A 26,830-nucleotide genomic window follows, 5' to 3' on the forward strand; every position below is an offset into this window, starting at 1 on the left:
GATACGCTAACACTGATACCATAGTATAATAATGATAATGATACGCTAAAGTTGCAAGAATATAATCGGTGTAAAGGTAAAATCTCCCAAAAAGTTCGAACGAATAACAATAATGAAAAGAACAACGAACGAACTAGCGAGAAAAGGCAGGACTGTGGAACCATGAACGGTTAGAAGGAACGCCAACACTATAAAACACTTCTGAATTAATAAAACAATGGTTACACTGCCCATTCACGCTTAAAACTCATGGATAAAGTACTTAACTTCGATGGAGTAACTTGGGATTCCGCCATCGATGCGTAGAGAGAAGAAAATAATGCAAAAAAAAACACCGAGAAAAACAAAACACACTAAACTGTATCAGGTGCTAAAAAGGAGTGTAGGGCAAGCGTGGGTAGAGTTAGTAGTACTAGTCTGCGCGGCAGGGGAGGTTGAACCGCACCTCACTATTGAGGGATTTTGAAGAGGAGATATCTAAATGGTACGAGACCTCTGGTCTGTTACGCCCTAGATTATACCGACACCAATAGGTGAGCGAGCTAGTTCAACCTAGCATTCCTATACATTTTTTTCTCTGGTAATATTTTAGCAGTTATATTCCTTAGAAATGGTGCTATAGGAGCATTTCACTGGCCGGCACAGGTTGAGCCCAGAAAAACAATATAAGAAGTAATGAAAACTAAAATAAAATATTTTAAAATTGTTAACAACATTAAAACAGATATTTGATTTATAAAATATAAAAGGACTTATGTAAGTCTGTTCAACATAAAAACATTTGCTCCAACTTTGAACTTTTGAAGTTCTACTGATTCAACTACCCGATTAGGAAGATCATTCCACAACTTGGTCACAGCTGGAATAAAACTTCTAGAGTACTGTGTAGTATTGAGCCTCATGATGGAGAAGGCCTAACTATTAGAATTAACTGCATACCTAGTATTACGAACAGGATGGAACTGTCCAGGAAGATCTGAATGTAAAGGATGGTCAGAGTTATGAAAAATCTTATGCAACAATGATAATGAACTAATTAAATGATGGCGCCAGAGATTAATATCTAGATCAGGAATAAGAAATTTAATAGACTGTAAGTTCCTGTCCAACAAATTAAGATGAGAATCAGCAGCTGAAGACCAGACAGGAAAACAATACTCAAAACAAGGTAAAATAAAAGAATTAAAACACTTCTTCAGAATAGACTGATAAAAAAAAATCTTGAACGACTTTCTCAATAAGCCAATTTTTTGTGCAATTGAAGAAGACACAGACCTAATAAGTTTCTCATAAGTAAATTTGCTGTCGAGAATTACACCTAAAATTTTAAAAGTCATGCAAAGTTAAAGAAACAATATCAATGCTGAGATCCAGATGTTCAGGAGCTACCATCCTTGACCTACTTAAAATCATACTTTGAGTTTTGTTAGGATTCAACTTCATACCCCATAATTTGCATCATGCACTAATTTTAGCTAGATCTCTATTAAGGGATTCAGCAACCCAAAATCTACATTCAGGAGATGGAATTGATGCAAAGAGAATAGCATCATCTGCATATGCAATAAGCTGGTTTTCTAGACTAAACCACATATCATGTGTATATAGTATGAAAAGTAATGGGCCATGAACACTAACCTGAGGAAAACCAAATATCACATTCCTATACTCCCTATGGTGACCATCAAAAACATCTCTTTGCGATCTATTACTGAAAAATTCAATAATGATGCTAAGAAATGACCCACCCACTCCCAACTCTTTGAGTTTGAAAACAAGGGCCTCATGATTAACACGGTCAAAGGCAGCACTAAAATCAAGGCCAACCATACAAACTTCCTGACCCCAATCAAGGGATTACTGTACAGCATTGGAGATTATAAGAAGGGCATCATATGCTCCAAGGCCTTTACGAAAACCAAATTGCAAACTAAGGAACACATGATTACCTTCAGCAAACCTATTAAGACGTTTTGTCAAAAGAAGTTCAAAAACTTTAGATACTATGGGAGTTATAGAAATTGGGCGATAATCAGTTGGACCTTTACATAGTGCACTAACATTACCAATTCTCCACCAAGTGCTAAAAGCTCCTCTTCTTGCTAACTTGCGCAAAATAACAGATAACTTTGGAGCTAAGAAATCTGCAGTCTTTATAAAAACAAAGGAAAAATACCATCTGGGTCTACACGTCCATAAGCATCAAGGTCCATCAACAGAGCTTTAACAAGATCGAAAAGCTAAACTAGTTAGTTTAGCCTCAGGGAAACAGGAATGAGGAAGTTCGAGTTTCTCATTACTCTGCTTGCTGTCAAACACATCTGCCAAAAGAGTCGCTTTTTCCTTTGGACAGTGAGTGACAGAGCCATCTGGTTTAAGTAAAGGAGGAACTGTTGCATCTACACCAAAGGATGCAGATTAAAGGGTAGTCCACCACTTATGCTCCTGGGTTGAAATAGAAAGGGATTCTTTTATAGTTAAATTGTACTTTTTTTAGTTGAAACATAAAATCTCTGAGCTAAAGCTCTAACCTGAGTATACTTATTCCAGGTCAAATCTGATGGGTTACCCTTCCAAAGATGAGAGACCTCCTGTTTCTCCAAATAAGCACGTCTACAATTATTCTTGAACCATGGTTTGTCCTTCGCTCGGTACCTTAGCACATGAGAAGAGATATGCCTATCAATTATGCTGACTATTCTCATTCAAAGGGACTACAGGATCAACACTTCTATACAATTGTGACCAATTGGTCAACAGCTCGCCCCGCCCATTGGCCATTTTCGATAGAAAACTGACCAAGGCGGACCCCGGCTACTCTACCTTCGACCGCAAATTGCTGGTGGTGCATTTAGCTGTCTGCCCCTTTTGCCACTTCTTAGAGGGTACCCTTCATCCTTTGCACAGACCACATGCCTCTGATGCACGCCTTCACTCGACAGTCTGATGCGTGGTCCTCCCGTCAACGCCAACATCTCTCTGCTGTGGCTGAATACAATTGCACCCTTCAACATGTCCCAGGGAAAATAAATCACATAGCCGATGCCCTGTCAAGAAACATATTATCTGCCATTCACCTAGGATTGGATTACAATACCTTGGCCCGATAAAGATTCAGAGTGCCAAGCATGTAAGACATCCTACACACCATTTGGTTGGGAAGACGTCGCCCATGACAACTCCAACACCACCACCCTCTGTGACGTCAGTACCGGAAGCAAAACAACCATGGATACCCGTTCCCATGCGCCGACAGAAGTTTGATTTCATTCATGGCCTTTCCCATCCCTCTCGCCGATCTACTGCACAGCTACTGAAGACGAAGTTCATTTGCTAAGGATTGGGTCTGCGCCTGTACTTAATGAAAATCTTCAAAACTACATGGACACATGGATTCAGTGGGCATCTATCCTCAACCTCAGCGTCATTTTGACCACACTTACGTTGACGTATTAGGTGCCGTAACTACATCAAAAGGCCATAGTTACCAGTTTACTGTCATCAACTGCTACACTTGTTGGCTTGAAGCCTTTCCCATGGAAACTGCAACGCCCCCCCCCTCCCCCCGTACATCTGCCTTACTCTCAGGGTAGATAGCGAGGTTTGGTATCCTTGAGCTTAATATTTCTGACAAGGGTACCACTTTCACCTCACAATTGTAGCCATCCTCAGCGAGTCTCCTGGGAATCGTCCTACATCAGACAACTGCCTACAACCCTGCTGCCAATGGAATGGTTGAACATTTTCCTCGCACCCTCAGGGCAGCTTTAATATGCCGCTACAAGGCGGCCAACTAGTTTAGCCTGCTTTCCTAGGTCCTCCTAGGAATTAGGACCACTCCAGGTGGATTGGCCAGGGCACCTGCCACCCATTGAGATACTACCACTAGAGTTATTAAGTCCTTTGACTGGCCAGAAAGTACTACATTGGATCCTTCTCTCTGGTTACAGTTCATTTTCCCTTTGCCTACACACACACACACCAAATAGTCTGGCCTATTCTTTACATATTCTCCTCTGTCCTCACACACCTGACAAAACTGAGATTACTAAACAATTCTTCTTCACTCAAGGGGTTAACTACAGCATTGTAATTGTTTAGTGGCCACTTTCCTCTTGGTAAAGATAGAAGAGACTCTTTAGCTATGGTAAGCAGCTCTTCAAGGAGGACACTCCAAAATCAAACCATTGTTCACTAGACTTGGGTAGTGCCATAGCTTCTGTACCATGGTCTTCCACTGTCTTGAGTTGGAGTTCTCTTGATTGAGGGTATAGTCGAGAGCACTATACCATCTTATTTCTCTTCCACTGCTTTGTTAAAGTTTTTATAGTTTATAGGAGGTATTTATTCATTTTGATGTTATTGTTCTTAAAATATTTCATTCTTGTTTCCTTTCTTCACTAGGCTATTTTCCCTATTGGAGCCACTGAGCTTATAGCACTCTGCTTTTCAAACTAGGGTTATAGCTTAGAAATTAACTATTATAATAATAATAATATAATAACAATAATAATAATAATAAGAATGATAAAAATAATAATATAGACACCCCGGATGTCTCAGTAGCTGAAATGGTCGTCCCTGCCGAATCTCTTCAGTCGGCCACCTCCTCCAACAATCTTCAGTGCCTTATGTCACGTTGTGGGAAAATTCACAACATGCCGACAGACTTTGGTTAAATGGCCCCTTTCCTCGTGATCCGTCGCAATCTAAAGGCTTTTTTAACATTACCGGCAAAGACGACTGGGTCTCCATTGATGGCCTAATCATACGTATCTCCTGCAAGATGACCCGCCTACAGTACGTCTCTCATGAGTGGGGTACCCCATTTCACATGCACGTTTTTTGTTAAGGGGAAGCCATGTACCTCACATATTTCACACAAGCTTGAACACTATAATCATATTTTCTTTTTTACTGTATATCTCATTCTATACCTTACTATTAAAAGAACCTGTTTAAGTCTGCCTTTCCAGGAATTATTTTGTTTGATTTTTTGTGGCATTCTTGTCCAGAACATGTATATCAACTCACTATCTGTTGAAATAAAGTTAGTTCCATTCACCTAGCCACTCAATTACAACCTAATAGCTCTCTCACACATAATCAAGGCCCAAATAACCAGATAGGGCCAGGCCAGCTACAGGGATGGCCTCAACCCTTGAAGGGCACCAAATTACTGATCAGTGACCTTAGTTCTTCACAAAGGTGGAGTCAAAGTTGACTTACCCAATCTGTTACAGTCACATACGAGTGCACAACATCCACAAAGGCACACTTAACCTCAGGATTGCATGTCTCCATCAGTACTGGATTGTCCGGTTACCTTAAAGAGTAGATTGCAAGAAACTGCACTGGGGATTCATTCCAAAACCCCAATACAAGCACTTTGCCCTAAGAGCAGAACCAGAAATGTAATCGGGGACTGGTGAAGGCCAAGATGGGTGACAACAACGGAGGAAAGGATCCATGACACTGATCAATGCAGAAACAGAAGATGTAACTCATACTCTTCCCTCCACTCCAGACCTATCCTAATTGGCTCCTTCACCTTTGGCTTGTAATCGTAGATTGCACACATGCTTACCATGACAGTCTGGAGTGGTGCCATCTTCTCAAGACAGTGCACCAAAGTACCACGACCAGAGAAGGGACCATGAGTCCAACACCCAGGTAGGATAGGTGAAGGAGGGAGCCGAAGCTCCTCAACAAATGGCAAACAGAAGGTGTATGACCTCTACCCTGCCTGACTACATGGGTAGCTGAAGCAGCTCAGGCTAAGGGCCTGCGCACCTGTATGGGGTCGTACGCCTCTACTTCACCTGGATACCGGGACAGCCGGGGAAAAATTGGGCACAGGCACATGCACCAACCGGGGAGGAGGGGGGAGTAGAATGGTAAGAGCCTTCCCTCTGACCCTCACGAGGCCACAAACCATGCACAAAGAGAGGAGGTATCATAAAAACCCTTTCCTTAAGATTTAAGCGGCTTTTCCTGGACTTCTTACTCCTCCTTGTCTGAAAAAGAGCACCAGAACCAGAGCTGGAACATGAAGAGGAAGAGGAATGCACACATTTTTTTTCTCTTACCAAATTTTCTTTCTACCTCTACAGGCAGAGTAGTAAAAGTCTAAGGGACTATCAATGATAATGATATCGCAAGGGTAGAAAACCACACTAGTTGCTACAATAGGAACAACAACACTAGGGACACTGTCATGGAGGAGGAGTTAGGCCCACTTACTGGGATTTGTAACACAGGCAAAGGGGGAGGGGGTATGAGTCCTGGAACCACAAGCAAAGGGGTTGGGGTAACGGACTAGGGGGTGACACCAGGGAGCCAACTTACGCTAAACGTTGGGAGCAGCACCAACTCATGCTGGAGCATTCTTCCCTAGAGGCACTAGCACTGTTACAGATGAGTCCTTTTGGGCTTTAGATTCATAGGGGGAATCAACACTTAAAGTCTCCGACACTGCTGTCACATCATTGATGCCCTTCATCACTGGCATCACCGAGGGAGACACCGGCACTTGGAATACCAGGGGTTAGCTACCATGTTCCTTACCAAAGACGTGGAGGGCTTAACTGCCAGATCTAATGAGGTCCAAGCCTTCCTTTAGTCAAACTCTTCATCGGCAGTTTGCGCGGCAACAAGAGAAGTGTCCAACCTCCAATGGGGGGTGGCAAAAAAAAAAAAGGGGGGGTGGGGACTCCATACCCACCAGAGCCTGAAAAACCTGCCAAAACATGAGGTTGCCTCACTCGTGCCGCATACTTACTGGGAACCAAGTAAGAAGTGTAGGCGGAGAAGCCACAGTAGTAGTTGCACTCAATGAAGGAAGGAATTGAGGTAAAAGACTTCCTCAGTGTCTTCTTGAATGTTGCTAATAAAGACACTGGAGAAGCTTTATCTATCCTCTTCCCTTCAAAGTATATGCTTGCCACTGTACATGAAGGCACAACCTGCAATTGCACACAGAGATGCTTGTGAATAATCATAACCCCCTACAAGACTAAATAATTGATTGTGGATCGACAGCCAGTTTGGCCATAAACCCATTGTAGCATTCACCCTTTCCCTAGCAAGTACATATCTCTCCCTTCACATCTATCACAGGAGGCCAGAAAAGGGATTTTGACGAAGGAAAAATCTATTTCTGGGGAGAGACCTGTGACGGCCGGCGAAAAAGTCCTTCTCTGTACTTTTTCTGATATAAATCTTCCAAATATACCAGAGAAAATTAAAAGCATGGAATGCAGAGGTTACAACCCTCGCGCGAGCACCTTGTTGGTGTCGTATATCTAACAAGGGCGTTTGTAAAACACTATTCACAGGCTGTCTTCCATTTAGATAATCCCTTCATCAAAGGGGGAGGGCCGTGACAGGCCCTAGAGAATACAGTTGGGTTACCCTACCGACACCCACCACTCGCGCTCACTAGGTCATCCTTCTGTTTTGGACTTGCCAGCAAAGTTGATAAGTGTTTTGCCCAGTGTTTTTCGAAGTGATTGTCGTTAATTCAACATGACTGACGTTGATACTTCACCCTTACCAATGTTAAGTACCATAGTTTGTTTTGGCAGCTTTTGACAGTACCGGGCATTTGTTCTGTTTCCAATATGGTGGTTTTTAGTTTTGGAAGCGATTGTCTTGCCGAGGTATCGGCAGCCATTTTGGGTTATGTTCGCTTCGGTAAATATTCTAGTTATTTTTGCCCATCTGGTACTCTGTCATCTTGGTTATATCACTCCAAATCAATCAATCAATCACATCCATCACAAACTACTATAGCCAGTATTCACTTCCTAAAAGGTAAAATAAAAAGATCAAAGCTTTAGGTTAGGTGACAACAGTATATCTAAACTTGTTGCAGCCAAAGACAAAGGTGAAGAGCTTCCAACAGAGGGGTAGCCCCTACTTTTCTACAAGTACCACGTGTTGTTAACTATCTCATTAATGAACGCAAAAGCCATTCCAACTCTGCTGAAGACATTTGTCTATTTAAAGGTACGAATAGTCTGTATCCATGTGGGAACAAACCTTTTTTTCCAATGTCCACATGAACCCTGAATTGACCAGTTTTCTACATTTTGTATGCTGTAATCTTAAAAGTTTTGTAAAAAAAAAATAATAAACTGTAAATAAAGTTTTGTTTCCTTTTGAATTTAAAAAAAAATAAATATCAGATGTACAATGAAATGTTTTATGTTGGGATTGCAAGTGATGTGTGTGGCAAGAAGGTTGTTGGAAGCAGCATGAGGAAGGGCAGTGAATGGTGGAATGAAGGAGTGAAGGTAAAAGTGGAAGAGAAAAAGAGGGCTTTTGAAGAATGGCTGCAGAGTAATAGTATAGAAAAGTATGAAAAATATAGAGAGAAAAATGTGGAAGTAAAGCGCAAGGTACGTGAGGCAAAGAGGGCAGCTGACCTGAGGTGGGGTCAGGGATTGGGTCATTCATATGAAGAGAATAAGAAGTAGTTTTGGAAAGAAGTGAAGAGAGTAAGGAAGGCTGGCTCAAGAATTGAAGAGACAGTAAAAGATGGAAATGGAAGGTTGTTAAAAGGAGAGGAGGCAAGGAAAAGGTGGGCGGAATATTTTGAAAGTTTACTGAATGTTGAGGACAATAGGGATGCAGATATAATTGCTGTTGCAGGTGTTGTGGTGCCGGTGATGGGAGATGAGAATGAGAGAGAGATTACAATAGAGGAAGTGAGGAGAGCACTAGATGAAACGAGAGTAGGAAAAGCGTCTGGTATGGATGGTGTGAGAGCTGATATGTTGAAGAAAGGGGGTGTGACTGTACTTGAATGGTTGGTGAGATTGTTTAATATGTGTTTTGTGTTGTCAATGGTACCAGTAGATTGGGTTTGTGCATGTATTGTACCACTATATAAGGGTAAGGGAGATGTGCATGAGTGTTGTAATTCAAGAGGTATTAGTTTGTTGAGTGTAGTTGGAAAAGTGTATGGTAGAGTAATGATTAATAGGATTAAGGCTAAAACAGAGAATGCAATCTCAGAAGTACAGGGTGGTTTTAGAAGAGGTAGGGGATGTATGAATCAGATTTTTACAGTAAGGCAGATATGCGAGAAATATTTAGCAAAAGGTAAGGAGGTGTATGTTGCGTTTATGGATCTGGAGAAAGCGTATGATAGAGTTGATAGGGAAGCAATGTGGAATGTGATGAGGTTATATGGAGTTGGTGGAAGGTTGTTGCAAGCAGTGAAAAGTTTCTACAAAGGTAGTAAAGCATGTGTTAGGATAGGAAATGAAGTGAGTGATTGGTTTCCGTTGAGAGTGAGGGTGAGACAGGGATGTGTGATGTCACCGTGGTTGTTTAACTTGTATGTTGATGGAGTGGTGAGAGAGGTGAATGCTCGAGTGCTTGGACGAGGATTAAAACTGGTAGACGAGAATGACCATGAATGGGAGGTAAATCAGTTGTTGTTTGCGGATGATACTGTACTGGTTGAGACACAGAAGAGAAGCTTGGCCGATTAGTGACAGAATTTGGAAGTGTATGTGAGAGAAGAAAGTTGAGAGTTAATGTGGGTAAGAGAAAGGTTATGAGATGTACGAGAAGGGAAGGTGGTGCAAGGTTGAATGTCATGTTGAATGGAGAGTTATTTGAGGAGGTGGATCAGTTTAAGTACTTGGGGTCTGTTGTTGCAGCAAATGGTGGAGTGGAAGCAGATGTACGTCAGAGAGTCAATGAAGGTTGCAAAGTGTTGGGGGCAGTTAAAGGAGTAGTAAAAAATAGAGGGTTGGGCCTGAATGTAAAGAGAGTTCTATATGAGAAAGTGATTGTACCAACTGTGATGTAAAGATCGGAGTTGTGGGGAATGAAAGTGATGGAGAGACAGAAATTGAATGTGTTTGAGATGAAGTGTCTGGTGTATCTCGAGTAGATAGGGTTAGGAACGAAGTGGTGAGAGTGAGAACGGGTGTAAGAAATGAGTTAGCAGCTAGAGTGGATATGAATGTGTTGAGGTGGTTTGGCCATGTTGAGAGAATGGAAAATGGCTGTCTGCTAAAGAAGGTGATGAATGCAAGAGTTGATGGGAGAAGTACAAGAGGAAGGCCAAGGTTTGGGTGGATGGATGGAGTGAAGAAAGCTCTGGGCGATAGGAGGATAGATGAGAGAGAGGCAAGAGAGCGTGCTAGAAATAGGAATGAATGGCGAGCAATTGTGACGCAGTTCCAGTAGGTCCTGCCGCTTCCTCCAGTGCCTTAGATGACCGAGGAGGTAGCAGCAGTAGGGGATTCAGCATTATGAAGCTTCATCTGTGGTGGATAACGGGGGAGGGTGGGCTGTGGCACCCTAGCAGCACCAGCTGAAATCGGTTAAGTCCCTTGTCAGGCTGGGAGGAACGTAGAGAGTAGAGGTCCCCTTTTTGTTTTGTTTCATTTGTTGATGTCGGCTACCCCCAAAATTGGGGGAAGTGCCTTGGTATATGTATGTGTATGTATGCTATGCTATAATAAAGTCTATATTTTTGACAAAAATAGGAACAGAGTTAACAATAATTGAGTTTTAAAGATTTCAAATTCTCTCTCTGAATTACCCAAATTACTTTAAAAAATTCCAAAATCTTAATACATTATCAGCAAAATATGCATCAGTACTAACATGAGAGAGAGAGAGAGAGAGAGAGAGAGAGAGAGAGAGAGAGAGAGAGAGAGAGAGAGAGAGAGAGAGAGAGAGAGGAGAGATAGAGAGAGAGAGAGAGAGAGAGAGAGAGAGAGAGAGAGAGAGAAAATTTGAAAAATTGCAAAATCTGAATACACTTTAACCAAAATATGCATCAGTACTAACATTTTATATATATACATACATACATATACCAAGGCACTTCCCCCAATCTTGGGGTAGCCAACACCAAACAAATGAAAAAAAAGGGGGCCTTTCCTCTTTACGATCCTCCTAGCCTGACGAGGGACTCAACAGAGTTCGGCTAGTACTGCTAAGGTGCCAGTGCCCACCCTCCCCCGTTATCCACCACACATGAAGCTTCATACCTCTGAATCCACTACTGCTGCTACCTCTGCGGTCATCCGAGGCGACCAGAGGAAACAGCAGGGCCTACCGGAACTGCGTCACAATCGCTTGCCACTCATTCCTATTTCTAGCACGCTCTCTTGCCTCTCTCACATCTATCCTTCTATCACCCAGAGCTTCCTTAACTCCATCCATCCACCTAACCTTGGCCTTCCTCTTGTACTTCTCCCAACAACTCTTGCATTCATCACCTTCTTTAGTAGACAGCCATTTCCTATTCTCTCAACATGGCCAAACCACCTCAACACATTCATATCCACTCTAGCTACTAACTCATTTCTCACACCCTTTCTCACCCTCACCACTTCGTTCCTAACCCTATCTACTCAAGATACAACAGCCATACTCCTCAGACACTTAATCTCAAACACACTCAATTTCTGTCTCTCTGTCACTTTCATTCCCCAAAACTCCAATCCACACATCATAGTTGGTACAATTACTTTCTCGTACACAACTCACTTTACAACCATGCCCAACCCTCTATTCTTTACCACTCCCTTCACTGCCCCCAATACTTTGCATCCTTCATTCACTCTCTGACCTACATCTGCTTCCACTCCACCATTTGCTGCAACAACAGACCCCAAGTATTTAAACTAATCCACCTCAAGTAACTCTCCGTTCAACATGACATTCAGCCTCGTGCCATCTTCCCTTCTCGTACATCTCATAACCTTACTCTTACCCACATTAACTCTCAACTTCCTTCTCTCACATACCCTTCCAAATTCTGTCACTAATCGGCCAAGCTTCTCTTCCATGTCTGCAACCAATACAGTATCACCCGCAAACAACTGATTTACCTCCCACTCCTGATCATTTTCGTCTACCAGTTTCAATCCTCGTCCAAGTACTCGAGCATTCACCTCTCTCACCACTCCATCAAGACACAAGTTGAACAACCATGGCCACATCACACATCCCTGACTCAGTCCCACTCTCACTGGATACCAATCGCTCACTTCATTTCCTATCATAACACACACTTTACTACCTTTGTAGAAACTTTTCACTGCTTGCAACAACCTTCCACCAATTCCATATAACCTCATCACATTCCATATCGCTTCCCTATCAACTCTATCATATGCTTTCTCCAGATCCATAAACGCAACATACACCTCCTTACCTTTTGTAAATATTTCTCGCATATCTGCCTAACTGTAAAAATCTGATTCATACATCCCCTACCTCTTCTAAAACCATCCTGTACTTCTAAGATTGCAGTCTCTGTTTTATCCTTAATCCTATAAATCAGTACTCTTCCATATGATTTTCCAAATATAATCAACAAACTAATACCCCTTGAATTACAACACTCATGCACATCTCCCTTATCCTTATATAGTGGTACAATACATTCACAAACCCAATCTACTGGTACCATTGACAACACAAAATGAAAAATTCGAAGATAATTTGTATTTTTCCTAACCATACAAACCTTATCTATTTACAATGGGTTTACCTTTTAGCGCAGCTGAAATGGCGAGCCATTAGAATTTAACGAGGGTGTATTACCCCCGCGCTAGTTAGCGGGGGGGGGGGTAGGGGAGTGGTAGCTAGCTACCCCTCCCCCCCCTCACACACAGATGAATGCTCACTTTCACTTAGAGGTAGGACTTGTCTTGGGGAACAGGGCTGGCGGGCAAATATGTGTAAATAGCTAAGGTTTGTATGGTTAGGAAAAATACAAATTATCTTCGAATTTGTCATTTGTTCCGTAACCGAAATACAAACCACACTATTTACAATGGGTGACTTACCCATTAGGTAGGGTGGAAAGTCCCCAGCCATACTGGCTTTGACTTTACCCGGGGACTCAGAATCCGAGTGAGTCGCACTCGAGAAAAGGAGTCCCTGCACCTCACAAGCTCCTTGTTCCGCAAGGAACCGTGTGGCCTACATAAGCTTGTGTGTGAAGGAAGAAGTGTGACCCGTCCTAGGCAGTTGACCTGGAGTTCCAAAAGGAACTCTGGGTTAGGACGTTCCCAATACCACCTCGTCAGGGTATGAGGGACGCGACAGTATTGACTCAATACTCGGAACACAAGGAAGCATGGTTTACCTGCAGAGGTTCGAGGTCAGCTATGCAGAGACCAGGATGCTGCCTCCCCGTAGAGGGGATGATGAAGAAAGAAATAAGGGCCAGACATACTTCTTTCGTTCATGCAGACTTAAACCTGATAACAATGACCTCAACCTTCTGCTACCTGTCCAAAAAGGAGCCTGAGGTTAGACCAGCTGTTGTGTAGCCACCACAGAGCGATAGAAAACGTATCGAGACTCCTGTGGGTCACGCCCTGCAGGAAGCGGGCTGCGAAGGTCATTAGACGCTTCCAGACTCCAGCTTGTAGCACCTGCGTCACAGAGTAGTATTACTCGAAGGCGAGGGACGTTGCGATGTATCCAACATCGTGCTGTAGGGCGACGTGACGGGGGAGGGTCTGGAGACAGGTCGAGATGAATGTCCTTGAGTCCGCGCTGAAGAGGTATACTGGTGACTCTCCCCTGTGTCCTACTTGTGCTCCCAAATCGGCTGCAACTGAGGACAAACTGCAGCTGTTCCCAAAGCTAACCTCTCGATTCCTTTACTGGCAAGAAAGAGAAGGTCTTGGGACATCAGATACAGAATGGAGACTCAAAATCTTGAAGGAATTGGACCGAAGGGCAGGGACCCCCACATTCTGAGTCTAGCCAACAACTCAGGAGCAAACCTGAATGTTGCCTTCCCCTCTTCCTTAGAAAGGGGGAGTCGTACGAGACCAAGAAGATTGCTTACACACTGGCCGTGGCCAGAGTGAGCAGGAGACCCAAGGCGGAATACAATCCGAGGCCTGTCGTAAAGGGTCTTGAGAAGATCTCTTAAAGGACTAAAAGTCCGAGCCATGCTCCAAGTTGGAGGTCTTCCTCCAACTAGGGCAGGGACGATCGTAGCTTCGCATGAGTGAGGAAAGATCCAGCGGGCAAGAAAAAGTTATTCCTTTAAGCCTGAAGGTCAGGGAAAGGCTGAGCGACAGGCTTCATTGCCGAGAGCGGAAAGGAGTTTCCTCCCGCCGAAAGGCAATAAGACCGTTATTGCTGGAGAAGAGGCCTCAAGGGAAGAGGTATATCTCCCACGGCACCAACCACCTTAGACTCTTCACTTTGCCTGGAAGACCCCTGCGGATGACTATCGCAGATGACGCGACCTCCGTACCGCAACTGTAGCGGGTTGTCTCTTCTTGAGGAGGAGGCGTAGTGTCTCCAGGCATGAAGCCGAAGCGACGCCCCGGTTCGGGAGAGATGTCGCAGTGTGGTTGTTTGAGTAGTCTGCGCCGTGGGAGAAGCTCTCCCGGGAGTTCCGTCAGGGGAAGCAGAGGGTCCAGAAACCGTTCTGCGCATAGTCCCAGTGGAGCTCTCCCATTGAAAGGTTGACAGACAACCTGGTCTTGTTGAGACCCATTGTCCACAGACAAAAAGGAGGGAAGACACAGGCGTCGAAGTTGTCCCACCATCACTGGAATGCATCTTGCCAGAGTCTCGGGGTCTGAGACTGGGGGGGAAGAACAGCGGAAGCTTGAGGTTCCAAGCTGTCGCGATCAGGTCCCCCAGACCAGGACTTGCTGGCTACCCAAGGTCAAAGAACCCCAGGTACACTCTCTCTACGAGGCTCTGCTCGGATAGTCGGAGAGAACAGTCCCCTGCCTGGAATGAGAGAGCCGATGGTGGTATTGAGATAATCTCAATCATCCCGGTATCTCTACTGCAAGATGTGAAGGTGTGAAAATGCATCCCCTGCTGGTTAGAATACGCCAGAATCATGAAGTCGACGCGCACGGGGCGACTCGGCAGGAGCTGTAGGATCTGTAGAGGGGCCAGACTAAGGCCCCTAAGCCTGCCTGAATGATGGAGAGGTATCCTTCAGGTCTTGACCATAGGCCTGGACCGGAACATGCCCCCCCCCCTTTCCTTTGACGAGTCCGAGAACAGCATCAAGAATGTGGGGAAAGGACGAGAATATCCACTACCATCAAGAGGCTCCATAGGTCAACACCCATTGCAGGTCTAATAGTTCCGCTGGTCCCAAAGGGGCCAGGAAGTCCGGTTAAACGTTGCCTGAAGCCACTGGAACTTGGACCGCCCCACATGGAACTTATCCTGAGGCGACCGTTCGGACTATAGACGGGTCAATAAGGAAAGGAGAACTAAGAAACGTTCCAAGGTAGGGCTGAAAGCTCTGCTTGACTGAGAACAGGTACTGCGACTCTCCTCAGTCTTGCCACAGTCAACTGAAAGGAAGGCTCGGAGGATGTGGTAACAGAATCTGGCGTCCCCAGGTGGTCACCCATCCAAGTACCGACCAGAACCGACGTTGCTTAACCTCGCTGGACGGACGAGAAGCAGGGTTTCCAACGTGGTAAGGACGTTGACTCAATATCATGGCCAGATACTCCAGATGTTGAGGCAGAAGAAGAGAAGGCTCCAAGCAAAATACCATGAACCCACACTCATGGTAAGCATCCGGAAGCTTGTCCCGGCGCTGATGAAGGTCGAACCTGAGCCTACCGGAGTTGACCAGCCCTCCAAACAGCAGAGGAGGCGGAAGCCTGCACCTGAGCGACCATGAGGAAGGCAGGGAGAGTTCTCTGGGAAAAAAAACCTGGTATGCCACGGCGGGATAGCCACACTGCATCATAAGCAGGAATACTTGCAGTCTAGGCTGAATTCGACGAGCTCCCTGGAAGATGGATGGAATGGAAACTGAAAGTACCCGTCCTTCCAATCCAGGGTTTAAGGAGTCCTGTCGCCTCGTTACCAGTCTGATCGATTCTGCTGTTCTACGCTGGCCGAAGTTTGTTCGACAAACTTGATCAGGGCTGAGAGGTCGACTACGGAACTCCCCTCTCAGACCCTTCCTTACAAGAAAGGATCGACTGAAGAGGCCGGGGGTGAAGCCGTCGATGATCCTATGGAAGACCTTCGCCTAAGGTATGGATCATTCTGCCAAACCGGGCAACTCTTGCTGACGCTATGGCATAGAGGTTCAGAGACACTGAATTCGCTGACAGAGACGGCAGGCGCGATATCCTTGGCTGATCACAGAGATTGTGCGGGAATGGGCATCGGGAAGCTGTCATTCGGATGAGTAACCTTAAGCATCCTCCCAGCGAAAAACCTGCAATCCTAGAGTTCGTGAACTCTGCCGCTCCTTTTAGGACTATGCCCCCCCGGGGGAGCCTCGCGTGCCATCTGTTCCTGACAGGAGGAAACTGCAATTGGACACCTTGTCCCAGTTGTCGTAGCCGATAACTTAGGCCGACGTGGTTGAAAGAAAAGGGCGCTGGAGCCCTGCAGAGTCTGGAAGAAAGCGCCTTGGAGGAGTGAAAACGGAAGTCGATTTCCTCCGAAGAGCCGCTGTCTAAGTCTCTGTCCTTGGGCACAAACAAACTCTTCTCAAGGATGGAAGGGTGTCTGAGGTCGTCGACCTCCACAGATGAGACACCCGAAGGAAGCCCTCAGTCAGCGCGTCCAGATGGTACAACATCGAGCTTGTCCGCAAGTTAGATACTTAACGACGAAAGGCCAAGGTGCCTGAGCTCGAGAGGAGGAAAGTACCCATGATCTTCTTGTAGCTTCCTTGAACAAAACCTCGGGCCGTAACCGAGGAGGGAAAGGACCTGGTAAGCCCCCAGAGGAAGGGGTAAGCAGTCACCCCTTGTCCGATGGAGAAATCTCGAACGGAAAGCCCCCCCGCCAAAAATCCTTCCAGGGAATGACGGGGAAGGGCTAACCCAGGTTCTGGAAAGAGGAGTGTTGCTCAGATCTCCCTGAAGTTTCTCCTATTCTTGCAAGTGCCATGCTCTGCGTTTAAGGGGTGAGGCCGTGTTCTGGAAATACGCTCCAGAAGAACTCGCCAGGCTGGCCATGCTGCGAAAACCCCAATGGGAATCGTGGTCGCAATCGCCCTGGAGCTCGCGCGATGGTAATTCAAAGATTTGCGCATGCGCGAACGTGGAAGCGCCCATGCGCAGTAACGCAGGAACGCAAACGAAGGTGAGCGAAGGAGCGCAGAAGGAGGGCGAGCGTGGTAGGAAGGGCGAGAGCTGGTGGTCGGCGAGCGATAACCCATAGACGAGCAATGGATACTGCAAGAAATAAGCCGACGTTTGTGCGAAGAAACACTGTAGGTTCGAGCGACGGAACACCGTCGGTTCGCGCGACGGAGCACCGTCGGCGATATGGATCAACAGGCGATCGGTGGTGAGTTGGTGAGCGCTAACGCGCAGGTTGGCAGTGGCGCGTTGTGGCATGCCGACGCGATGGCGAGCAGCATGTGCAGGTGGGCGGTCGCGCGATGGCGAGCAGCATGCGCAGGTGGGCGGTCGCGTGATGGCGAGCAGCATGCGCAGGTGGGCGGTCGCGCGATGGCGAGCAGCATGCGCAGGTGGGCGGTCGCGCGATGGCGAGCAGCATGCGCAGGTGGGCGGTCGCGCGATGGCGAGCAGCATGCGCAGGTGGGCGGGTCGCGCGATGGCGAGCAGCATGCGCAGGAGGGCGGTCGCGCAATGGCGATCAGCATGCGCAGGTGGGCGGTCGCGCGATGGCGAGCAGCATCCGCAGGTGGGCGGTCGCACGATGGCGAGCAGCATCCGCAGGTGGGCGGTCGCGCGATGGCGAGCAGCATCCGCAGGTGGGCGGTCGCGCGATGGCGAGCAGCATCCGCAGGTGGGCGGTCGCGCGATGGCGAGCAGCATGCGCAGGTGAGCTAGTAGCTGGCGAACCATGTTCCTTCAGAAGTGTTGGAGAACGTTGGCGTGCCGGCTGTAACACACGCGGGCGATCCGGAGATCGCCGAGAGACAGGTGATCGCTGGCGAGCTGATGATCGCTGGCGAGCTGATGATCGCTGGCAAGCTGATGATCACTGACGAGCAGAAGGCAACGCGTGGAAGCCTGCGCATAGAAGAAGAGTCCTTGACCCCGACCTGAACCGAAGTTCTAGATCGCGAGGGCGAACGTGGGCGCACAGGGCGCGTAACAGGAACCAACAGGAACAGCAGGGATGATCATCATGAGAGCGCTGACGAGCAGGAGAGCGCCTGTGCGCTAACACTGAGCAGAAGCAGGAGAAAACACAGCAGAAGGGCGCGCAGGGGAACCCTGACACGCAAGGGAAGAACCCCCGTGGGAGGCAACCCTTTGCCCCGAAGGGATCGTTGTCCGTCGGGAGACTGATGTCCGTCGGAAGACCGTTGTCATGTACGCCGGGAGACTGATGTCCGTCGGAAGACCGTTGTCTGTCCGCCGGGAGACTGATGTCCGTCGGAAGACCGTTGTCCGTCGGGAAGACCGTTGCCCGTCGGAGGACGAGATCAGACTGCTGTCCATCTGCACCAAGGCGGAAGATCAAGAAAAAGGAGTTGTAGGCTGCAAACGGAGATTCAAAAAGGCGCCTCTTAGCACCCTTATAGGGAGATGAGAGGCCCTTACGACGAGGCGGACGGTGGGCCTTACGGCGAGGGAGGCCAACAGCAACAGAAGAATCCCAAGAAGAGGAGTCTCTATGAGTGGTCTCTCTCGCGAACGAAAGAGAAACACTTCGTAGAAGAGACTGGTCAGCCAGTGACCTAAAAGGAGCAATCCTCCGAAGAGGAGCTCCTGCAGTTGCCCAGCCCCTTGAGCGAAACTGCAGGTGTGATCGCTCAGCACCAAGAGCATAGTCGCACGAAAAAAAGGCAAGAGAAAACCCCCCAAAAGGGGAAAAACTCAAGCCTGGACAGGAAAAACTTCCCTCAGAAGGAAAGTTACCCACCCAAGGAGGCAAGCCTCCTGAGAGTTCTAAAATGAACTGGAGAGCTGTCCGTCGTCAGGGGAGTACTTCCAGTAGAAGGAGACACGCCCCTGACGAAAATACAAGGGGGGAGGCAGCAACAGCCGAATCCCCAGGCCTCAACAAGACCGCTCACACCGTTGCCATATTACAGAAACGAACTAGATCGGTAACTGTAAAATAATATAACAAAAAACATTAGTACACATTCATTCCCCCGGGAAGGCTCCGAAGAGGAATCCCGAGGGAAAGGAAACAAGAATTACACAACAGGCACGTGCCCTCACAACCACTTACACTCACGGAAGGAGAGCTGTAACCAAAACAGAATTATAACAATTATAATTATGTAACTATGTAATTATGTAATTTAAAAATGAATGAACACTAAAGAAAGAACGAAAACCCCGAAAGGAATCGTTCTACAAGCTGAAAAAAAAAAAAACAACTACAATTAGATTCATAAACTAATTGAGACAAACGTACGGCGTAGCAACCCCCCACACGGAAAGGAAGCTACAAGGGCGTAGTAACACGTAGTAAAAGGGTGAACGACCTCAAGAGAGAGAGAAAGACATAAGTCAAAATTACGCCGTGGTGGCCTAACTGCCGAGGACTCCACGTAGATATCGTACACTACACACACAACTCTGAAAAGGAAACTTACTGATTTCTATACTCAAATATATATACAAACTTGAAAACATGTTTACATATATATTGAGTAAATGAAAAGTAAGCGATTAAGTAAAGACAAAACAAACAATGGCTGCCAAGAGAGGACCAAGACAGAGACGTCTGTCACAGTGCGAGCCAAAAGTGAAAGTGAGCATTCATCTGTGTGTGAGGGGGGGGAGGGGTAGCTAGCTACCACTCCCCTACCCCCCCGCTAACTAGCGCGGGGGTAATACACCCTCGTTAAATTCTAATGGCTCGCCATTTCAGCTGCGCTAAAAGGTAAACCCATTGTAAATAGCGTGGTTTGTATTTCGGTTACGGAACAAACACATTAAACAATCTCACCAACCATTCAAGTACAGTCACACCCCCTTTCTTCAACATATCAGCTCTCACACCATCCATAACAGGTGTTTTTCCTACTCTCGTTTCATTTAGTGCTCTCACTTCCTCTCTTGTAATCTCTCTCTCATTCTCATCTCCCATTACTGGCACCTCAACACCTGCAACAGCAATTATATCGGCCTCCCTATCATCCTCAACATTCAGTAAACATTCAAAATATTTCGCACACCTTTACCTTGCCTCCTCTCCTTTTAACAACATTCCACTTCCATCTTTCACTGTTTCTTCAATTCTTGAGCCAGCCTTCCTTACTCTCTTCCCTTCTTTCCAAAACTTCTTATTCTCTTCATATGAACGACCCAATCCCTGACCCCCACCTCAGGTCAGCCGCCCTCTTTGCCTCGGTTACCTTGCGCTTTACTTCCACATTTCTCTCTAAATATCTTTCATACTTCTCTACACTATTATTCTGCAGCCTTTCTTCAAATGCCTTCTTTTTCTCTTCCACTTTTACCTTCACTCCTTCATTCCACCATTCACTGCCCTTCCTCATGCTGCCTCCAACAAAATTCTCGCCACACACATCACTTGCAATCCCAACAAAATTTTTTTTACTAACTTCCACTCCTCCTCTAAATTACCCATTTCTCTTACTTTCACTCTGACATATACCATTTTCAACCTTTCTTGATATTCACTTTTTACCACCAGTTTTATTAACTCTTCAACCCTCCTAGTTCCCTTTTACCCCCCCCCCTCTTTTACTGCAACGAATTTTCCTTCCACCAAAAAATGATCAGACATACCGTTAGCCATACCCATAAACATGTGCACGTCTTTCAATCTTCCAAACATTCTTTCAGTTATGAACACATAATCCATTAAAGCCCTTTCTATCACTCGTCCATTTGCCACTCTTACCCATGTATACTTGTTTTTAACTTTCTTTTTGAAAAAGCTAGAACTAATCACCATCTCTTGCTCAACACACATATCTACCAGTCTCTCACCACTCTCATTTTTACCTGGTACGCCATACTTCCCAATGACACCTTCTACCTCTCCAGCGCCCACTCTAGCATTTAAGTCACCCATCCCAACTACATAATTCCTTCTACCCAGTCCTTCAATTTTCTCACAACCTGGTCCATACACACTAACAAAAGCCCAACATCCCCAACCCAACCTAACCTTTACCCACATTAACCAAGATGAGAGGGACTCTGTATTGATAAAAAGTAGTTCTTCCCAAAGAGTTGCCGTAGCCCCTCCAACTACGATCAGCGCACTTGCTCTTGCAAATCTAGAGCAGCGCGCTCCCTCGACTAATGTATGTGCTTGCGAGCAATACATCTGAGCCCCCAAAATGTGTTGACTTGGACTCAGTTTATCGATGATTGTGCTACTTTGCACACACACACACACACCACCCCGCAAGTGGCTAACCCAAAACGAAAATGAGGCAGAATCAAAATCTTCAAATACAGGTTCTAGCATTAAGAGTGTCGATGGGCTCGCTGCGAAAAGTCCCCAGCTCACCAACCAAATGTAAAGGAGTAGACTAAGTCTTTACTTATACAGTCACAGCTACTAGCCATACAATGGCAGCAACTTCTAGGCCAATTGACATCTGTAGAGAAACTGGTTTCTCATGGTATGGCCATCTAAAATCAGTACAATGCTGCCTAAAAAGACACTGTCACAATCAGCAAACCCGCCCCAAACTTTGGTATTCAAAAGACACCAAACTCGATCTGCTTTGGTGGCCAGACGAGGAGAACCTGTTTCAGGACTACATTAGAGTGGTCCCCTACAGATATGTTGAAGAAAGGTTGGGTGGCTCATCTCAAGGGCCAACTGACATCAGGTCAGTGGTCCCGAGAGAAAAAAGGCTTCACATCAATGTGCTAAATTTAAAAGCAGTTTTTATGTTGACCAGGCTGACACGAGTCTTTTCATAGTTTATATATGACATATCTGTTTTTGACGTTGTTAATAGTTTATATATGACATCTATTTTGACGTTGTTACTGTTTTTAGAATTATTTATTATTAATTTGTTCTCATCATTTATTTATTTCCTTATTTCCTTTCCTCACTGGGCTATTTTTCCCTGGAACCCTTGGCTAGTAATAATAACTATAATAATAATATCTCCTTCCATTCCACTACTTTACCTGTCATCCTTTCACTCAGCAATAAAGCCACACCCTCTCTTGCTCTTCCCTTTTCAATCCCAGACACCCTAACATTAACTTCATTTACCGTGTTACTGCTACAAGGATTTTGGATGTCTCAAAAATCTTTTAGTCCATCTGCACAGACTCTAATTGCTCTTTGGTAGAGTGATTTAGTTTAAGCATTTAGAGAGTTCTTATGATCTTGTCCAACTTATACTTGATCTGAGAGAGAGAGAGAGAGAGAGAGAGAGAGAGAGAGAGAGAGAGAGAGAGAGAGAGAGAGAGAGAGAGAGAGAGAGAGTGTTACAAGGAGTTACAAGGATTTTGGATGTCTCAAAGACTTTTTAGTCCATCTGAGGAGATTCCAATTGCTCTTTGGTAGAGCAATTTAGCTTCTTTAGTTCTTATCATCTTGTCTAACTTATTCTTAAACTCATTTACCGTGTTACTGTTTACTACATCCGCTGATAAAAGAGAGAGAGAGAGAGAGAGAGAGAGAGAGAGAGAGAGAGAGAGTGAGAGAGAGAGAGAGAGAGAGAGAGAGAGAGAGAGAGAGAGAGAGAGAGAGAGAGAGAGAGAGAGATTCATTTGCATACTGAAGTGAAACCTAACTATAAGAAAATTTCAATATATGTAAGGATTGGATTGAATCTTGAAAATTGAAAATATACTGTACTTGCTTATTCATAATTCATTAAATAAATAATTAACATACATGAATACTTACCGATAATGATGGCTTCCCTCTCACAGCCAAACATGTGTCCCATTACAATTAGCTTAGCAAGATGAGGGTCCACTGGTAATGCAGCAATCACTCTTCCAAGATATGTCAAGTCGCCATCCAAACAACATTCTCTCCCTTTAGATTTTATAGCTAAAGCTCCCATCTAGGAAAAAAAAATATAAAATTGCCTGATGATTTTTTAGAAATAACAAATAAACTACATACAAATATAACAGTACAAATTTTCAGAATATATTTTGGTTGATTATAGAAACTATCATAAAAACATACCTGAAATAGGAAATAGGGACTGATTTGTTAAAAAGTTCTTTGGTGGGGTGACATCAAAGATAATTAGCTTGATAACATTCATTATAAAATATTACTCTAAAATTCTATGATAAGATTAACCAAATCTTTTATAGAAGACCAACGTCTCAAATGTATCTAAATATGTCAGTGGCACCATATACTACATCTTTACTGAAAACTGGCCCATTCAATCACAGCATATCCCTCACAGTCAATGTCACCAATCTTGAAAATAGCTGGTAATAGCCTGCCATAAAAATTTATGAGTTAGGTAAGTGCCTATTTATATGCTTTCAAATAGACATAACATCTGTGACCTCTTTCCTTTTGCTTTGATTGACAGTCTCAACATTCTCAAATTGTGGTTTGAAATCAATCCTTACACATAAGTGGATAGCTCCTTAAAGGGCCCGGGCAGAATGCCAATATATGGGAGTATAGGATTAAAAACACAAAATCCTGAAAAAATTCACTGAGCTTCGTATGGCAATGGAAAATGAGTGTACAAATTATTTTGTCAAAATTTCTCTTACTTACATTTTTACAGAGTAATTAGTAACAGAAACTCGATAAACCAAAAACATGCAGTATTTCTTGTTATTGTAAATTTTGATAATTATTACATTTCAATGTAAAACAAATTATAAGCAATGGACTCTGTATAGATTCCACGAGTCACAAGATGCTGTATTACACGGATATCAAACCCTTTAGCCTTCGGTCCTACCACAAACCTTATAGAGAGTACACGCTTGAGTTTGACCTCTGACATTCACTTGTTTTTATGACTGTTTTTCTTGGTTTTGGCAAGAATTTCATCATGCTAAAGAGGAAAAGACAATATCAACAACTTGCTAACATAAGGAAGAAGAAAATTCGCTCTAATAAGAGTACAGAAGTGGGTAATATCGGCAAAATTAGCAGAGTTAGTGAAAGAGAGAGATGATGGAGTGACCGTCTTGCTTAAAGAAGCAAGATATCTAACAAAGGGATCTTCATTTATGATTAAGTTATAATAAATAACTTTACTTTGGTTTATTAAAATCCAAAAAGGAACATAAAATTCATGATTTATTAATATTGTTTTTGTAAAAATACAAAGAAAAACTTTGAATGCCCGTATCTCAAAACTATACTTATTGACCTTCAAATTCTATCTCCTCCCTTAGTTTTAAATATATAGCACTGAAATTTGTTATATAACTTAAAAAGACATTATAACACAATCAAATGTTGCCCTTTTTTCTAATTTTTCTTTTCATCTTTTTTCCCCTGACTTTTAGGGTTTATCTTTTTACCATAATGAAAAAATTCATATCGATCGAAAATATGACTTTTAGAAAAAAATATCTTCATTTGATTGGGGGTATATGTCAGGTGTATATAAGGTAGTAATCCCAGGGCTTAATATTAATTATCAAAGGAGGAGGTGGAATTTGAAAAACATGACAAATTCGGAGATAATTTGTATTTTTCCTAACCATACAAACCTTAGCTATTTACATTGTGTTTACCTTTTAGCGTGGCTGAAATGACGAGCCAATAGTTTTTAACGAGGGTTAATTACCCCCGCGCTAGTTAGCGGGGGTAGGGGAAGGGATAGCTTGCTACCCCTCCCCCCCCACACACCGGTGATTTGCTTCCCTTCACTTAGAGGTAGGACTTGACTTGGGGGCCAGGGTTGGCGGGCAAATTGTGTGTAAATAGCTAAGGTTTGTATGGTTAGGAAAAATACAAATTATCTCCGAATTTGTCATTTGTTCCGTAACCGAAATACAAACCACGCTATTTACATTGGGTGACTTACCCCTTAAGAAGGGTGGAAAGTCCCCAGCCTTACTGACTTCGGCTTTGCCCGGGGACTCCATCCCTCAGTGAGTAGCACTTGAGAGAAGGAGCCCCTGCACCTCACAAGTTCCTTGCTTCGCTAGGAACGAGTGGCCTGCATAAGTTGTGTGTGGAGGAAAGTGTGACTCGTCCTATGAAGTTGACCTTGAGACCTTTAGATAGGAATCTAGGATAGGACGTTCCCAATACCACCTCGTCAGGGTATGGGGGACGCAACAGTATTAAGCTTAATACTAGGAGCACAAAGAAGCATGGGTTACCTGCAGAGGTCGAGATCAGCTATGCGAGGACCAGGATGCTGCTTCCCCAAGAGAGGGAAGAATGAAGAAAGTAGTAAGGGTCAGACATACTCTTTCAATCTCGCAGACTAAAACCAGGTAACAACGCCCTCAACCTACTGCTACTTGTCCATAAAGGAGCCTGAGGTTAGACCAGCTGTTGTGCAGCCACCACAGGGCCGATAGAAAACGTATCGAGGCTCCTGTGGGTCACGTCCTGCAGGTAGTGGGCTGTGAAGGTCGTCTGACGCTTCCAGACCCCAGCTTGAAGCACCTGCGTCACAGAGAAGTTTCTCTTGAATTCCAGGGACGTAGCAACACCCCTGACATCGTGTGCCCTAGGGCGACGTGACGGAGGAGGGTCTGGATTCAAGGCGTGGTGGATAACCCTTCGAATCCAAGCTGAGATGGTGTTCCTGGTGACACTCCTCTTCGTCCTGCCTGTGCTCACAAACAATGCTCGCACTTGAGGACGGACTGCAGCCGTTCTCTTCAAGTAGTACCTCAGACACCTCACCGGACATAATAGCAGCTGGTCTGGGTCACTTGTTACAGAGCGGAGACTCGCGATCCTGAAAGAGTCGAACCGAGGATCCGGCACTCCAGGATTCTGAGTCTTGGCCACAAACTCAGGGACGAACCTGAACGTTACCTCCCCCCATCCCCTTGAATGGGCGATGTGGTACGAGAGACCATGAAGTTCACTAACCCGCTTGGCCGAAGCCAAAACGAGCAGGAAAGCAGTCTTCCAAGACAGGTGGCGATCGGAGGCCTAGCGTAATGATTCGAAGGGAGGTCTCTTAAGAGCCCTGAGGTCCCGAACCACGTTCCAAGGAGGAGGTCTCACTTCCGACTGGGGGCAGGTAAGCTCATAGCTACGTACGAGTAGAGAGAGTTCTAGCGAGGAAGAAATGTCCACGCCTTTCAGACTGAAGGCCAAGCTTAAGGCTGAGCGATAGCCTTTCACTGCCGAGACAGAAAGGCGCATTTCCTCCCGCAGATATACGAGGAAGTCCGCTATTGCTGGAATAGTGGCATCGAGTGGAGAGATACCCCTCCCACAACACCAACCACAAAAGGCTCTCCACTTCGCCTGGTAGACTCCCTCAGAGGACCTTCCCAGGTGCCGAGACATTCTCTCCGCAACCTGTTGCGAAAAGCCTCTCTCCATGAGGAGACGCTGGATAGTCTCCAGGCGTGAAGCCGAAGTGAGGCCACGGACTTGTGAGGGACGTTGGAGTGGGGTTGTCTGAGAAGCTCGTGTCGTGGAGGAAGTTCTCTCAGGAGCTGCAGAAGGTCCGGGAACCATTCCGTGTGATGCCATAGCGGAGCTACCAGTCATCGAACAGTTGACCGATAGTCTGGTCCTGTTGAGCACCCTTCTCATCAGACAGAACGGTGGGAAGGCGAGCACATTCCTCTTGCCAGGAATGAAACGAGCTGATAGTGTTATCGAGTGGACTTCGGTCCACCTCAGAATCTCTACTGCAAGATGGGATAGCTGCTGCGAAAAAGTGCCTCCCTGCTTGTTGATATAAGCCACTACCGTGGTGTTGTCGCTCATCACCACCACGGAATGACCCGCC

General features: G+C 45.3%; 1 protein-coding gene across 1 annotated transcript in view; it reads right to left on the reverse strand.

Annotated features, from left to right (window-relative positions):
• The window catches only part of LOC137623430 (ATP-dependent RNA helicase TDRD9-like), a 266,190-nt gene that overhangs the window by 226,134 nt on the left and 13,226 nt on the right, over positions 1 to 26,830 (reverse strand). The window contains exon 3 of the mRNA XM_068354264.1: positions 22,807 to 22,969. Within this exon, the coding sequence (XP_068210365.1) occupies positions 22,807 to 22,969 (163 nt within the window). The remainder of the gene's footprint in view (positions 1 to 22,806; positions 22,970 to 26,830) is intronic.

This window comes from Palaemon carinicauda, chromosome 30, assembly GCF_036898095.1.
Source record: "Palaemon carinicauda isolate YSFRI2023 chromosome 30, ASM3689809v2, whole genome shotgun sequence".
Classification (NCBI taxonomy): domain Eukaryota; kingdom Metazoa; phylum Arthropoda; class Malacostraca; order Decapoda; family Palaemonidae; genus Palaemon; species Palaemon carinicauda.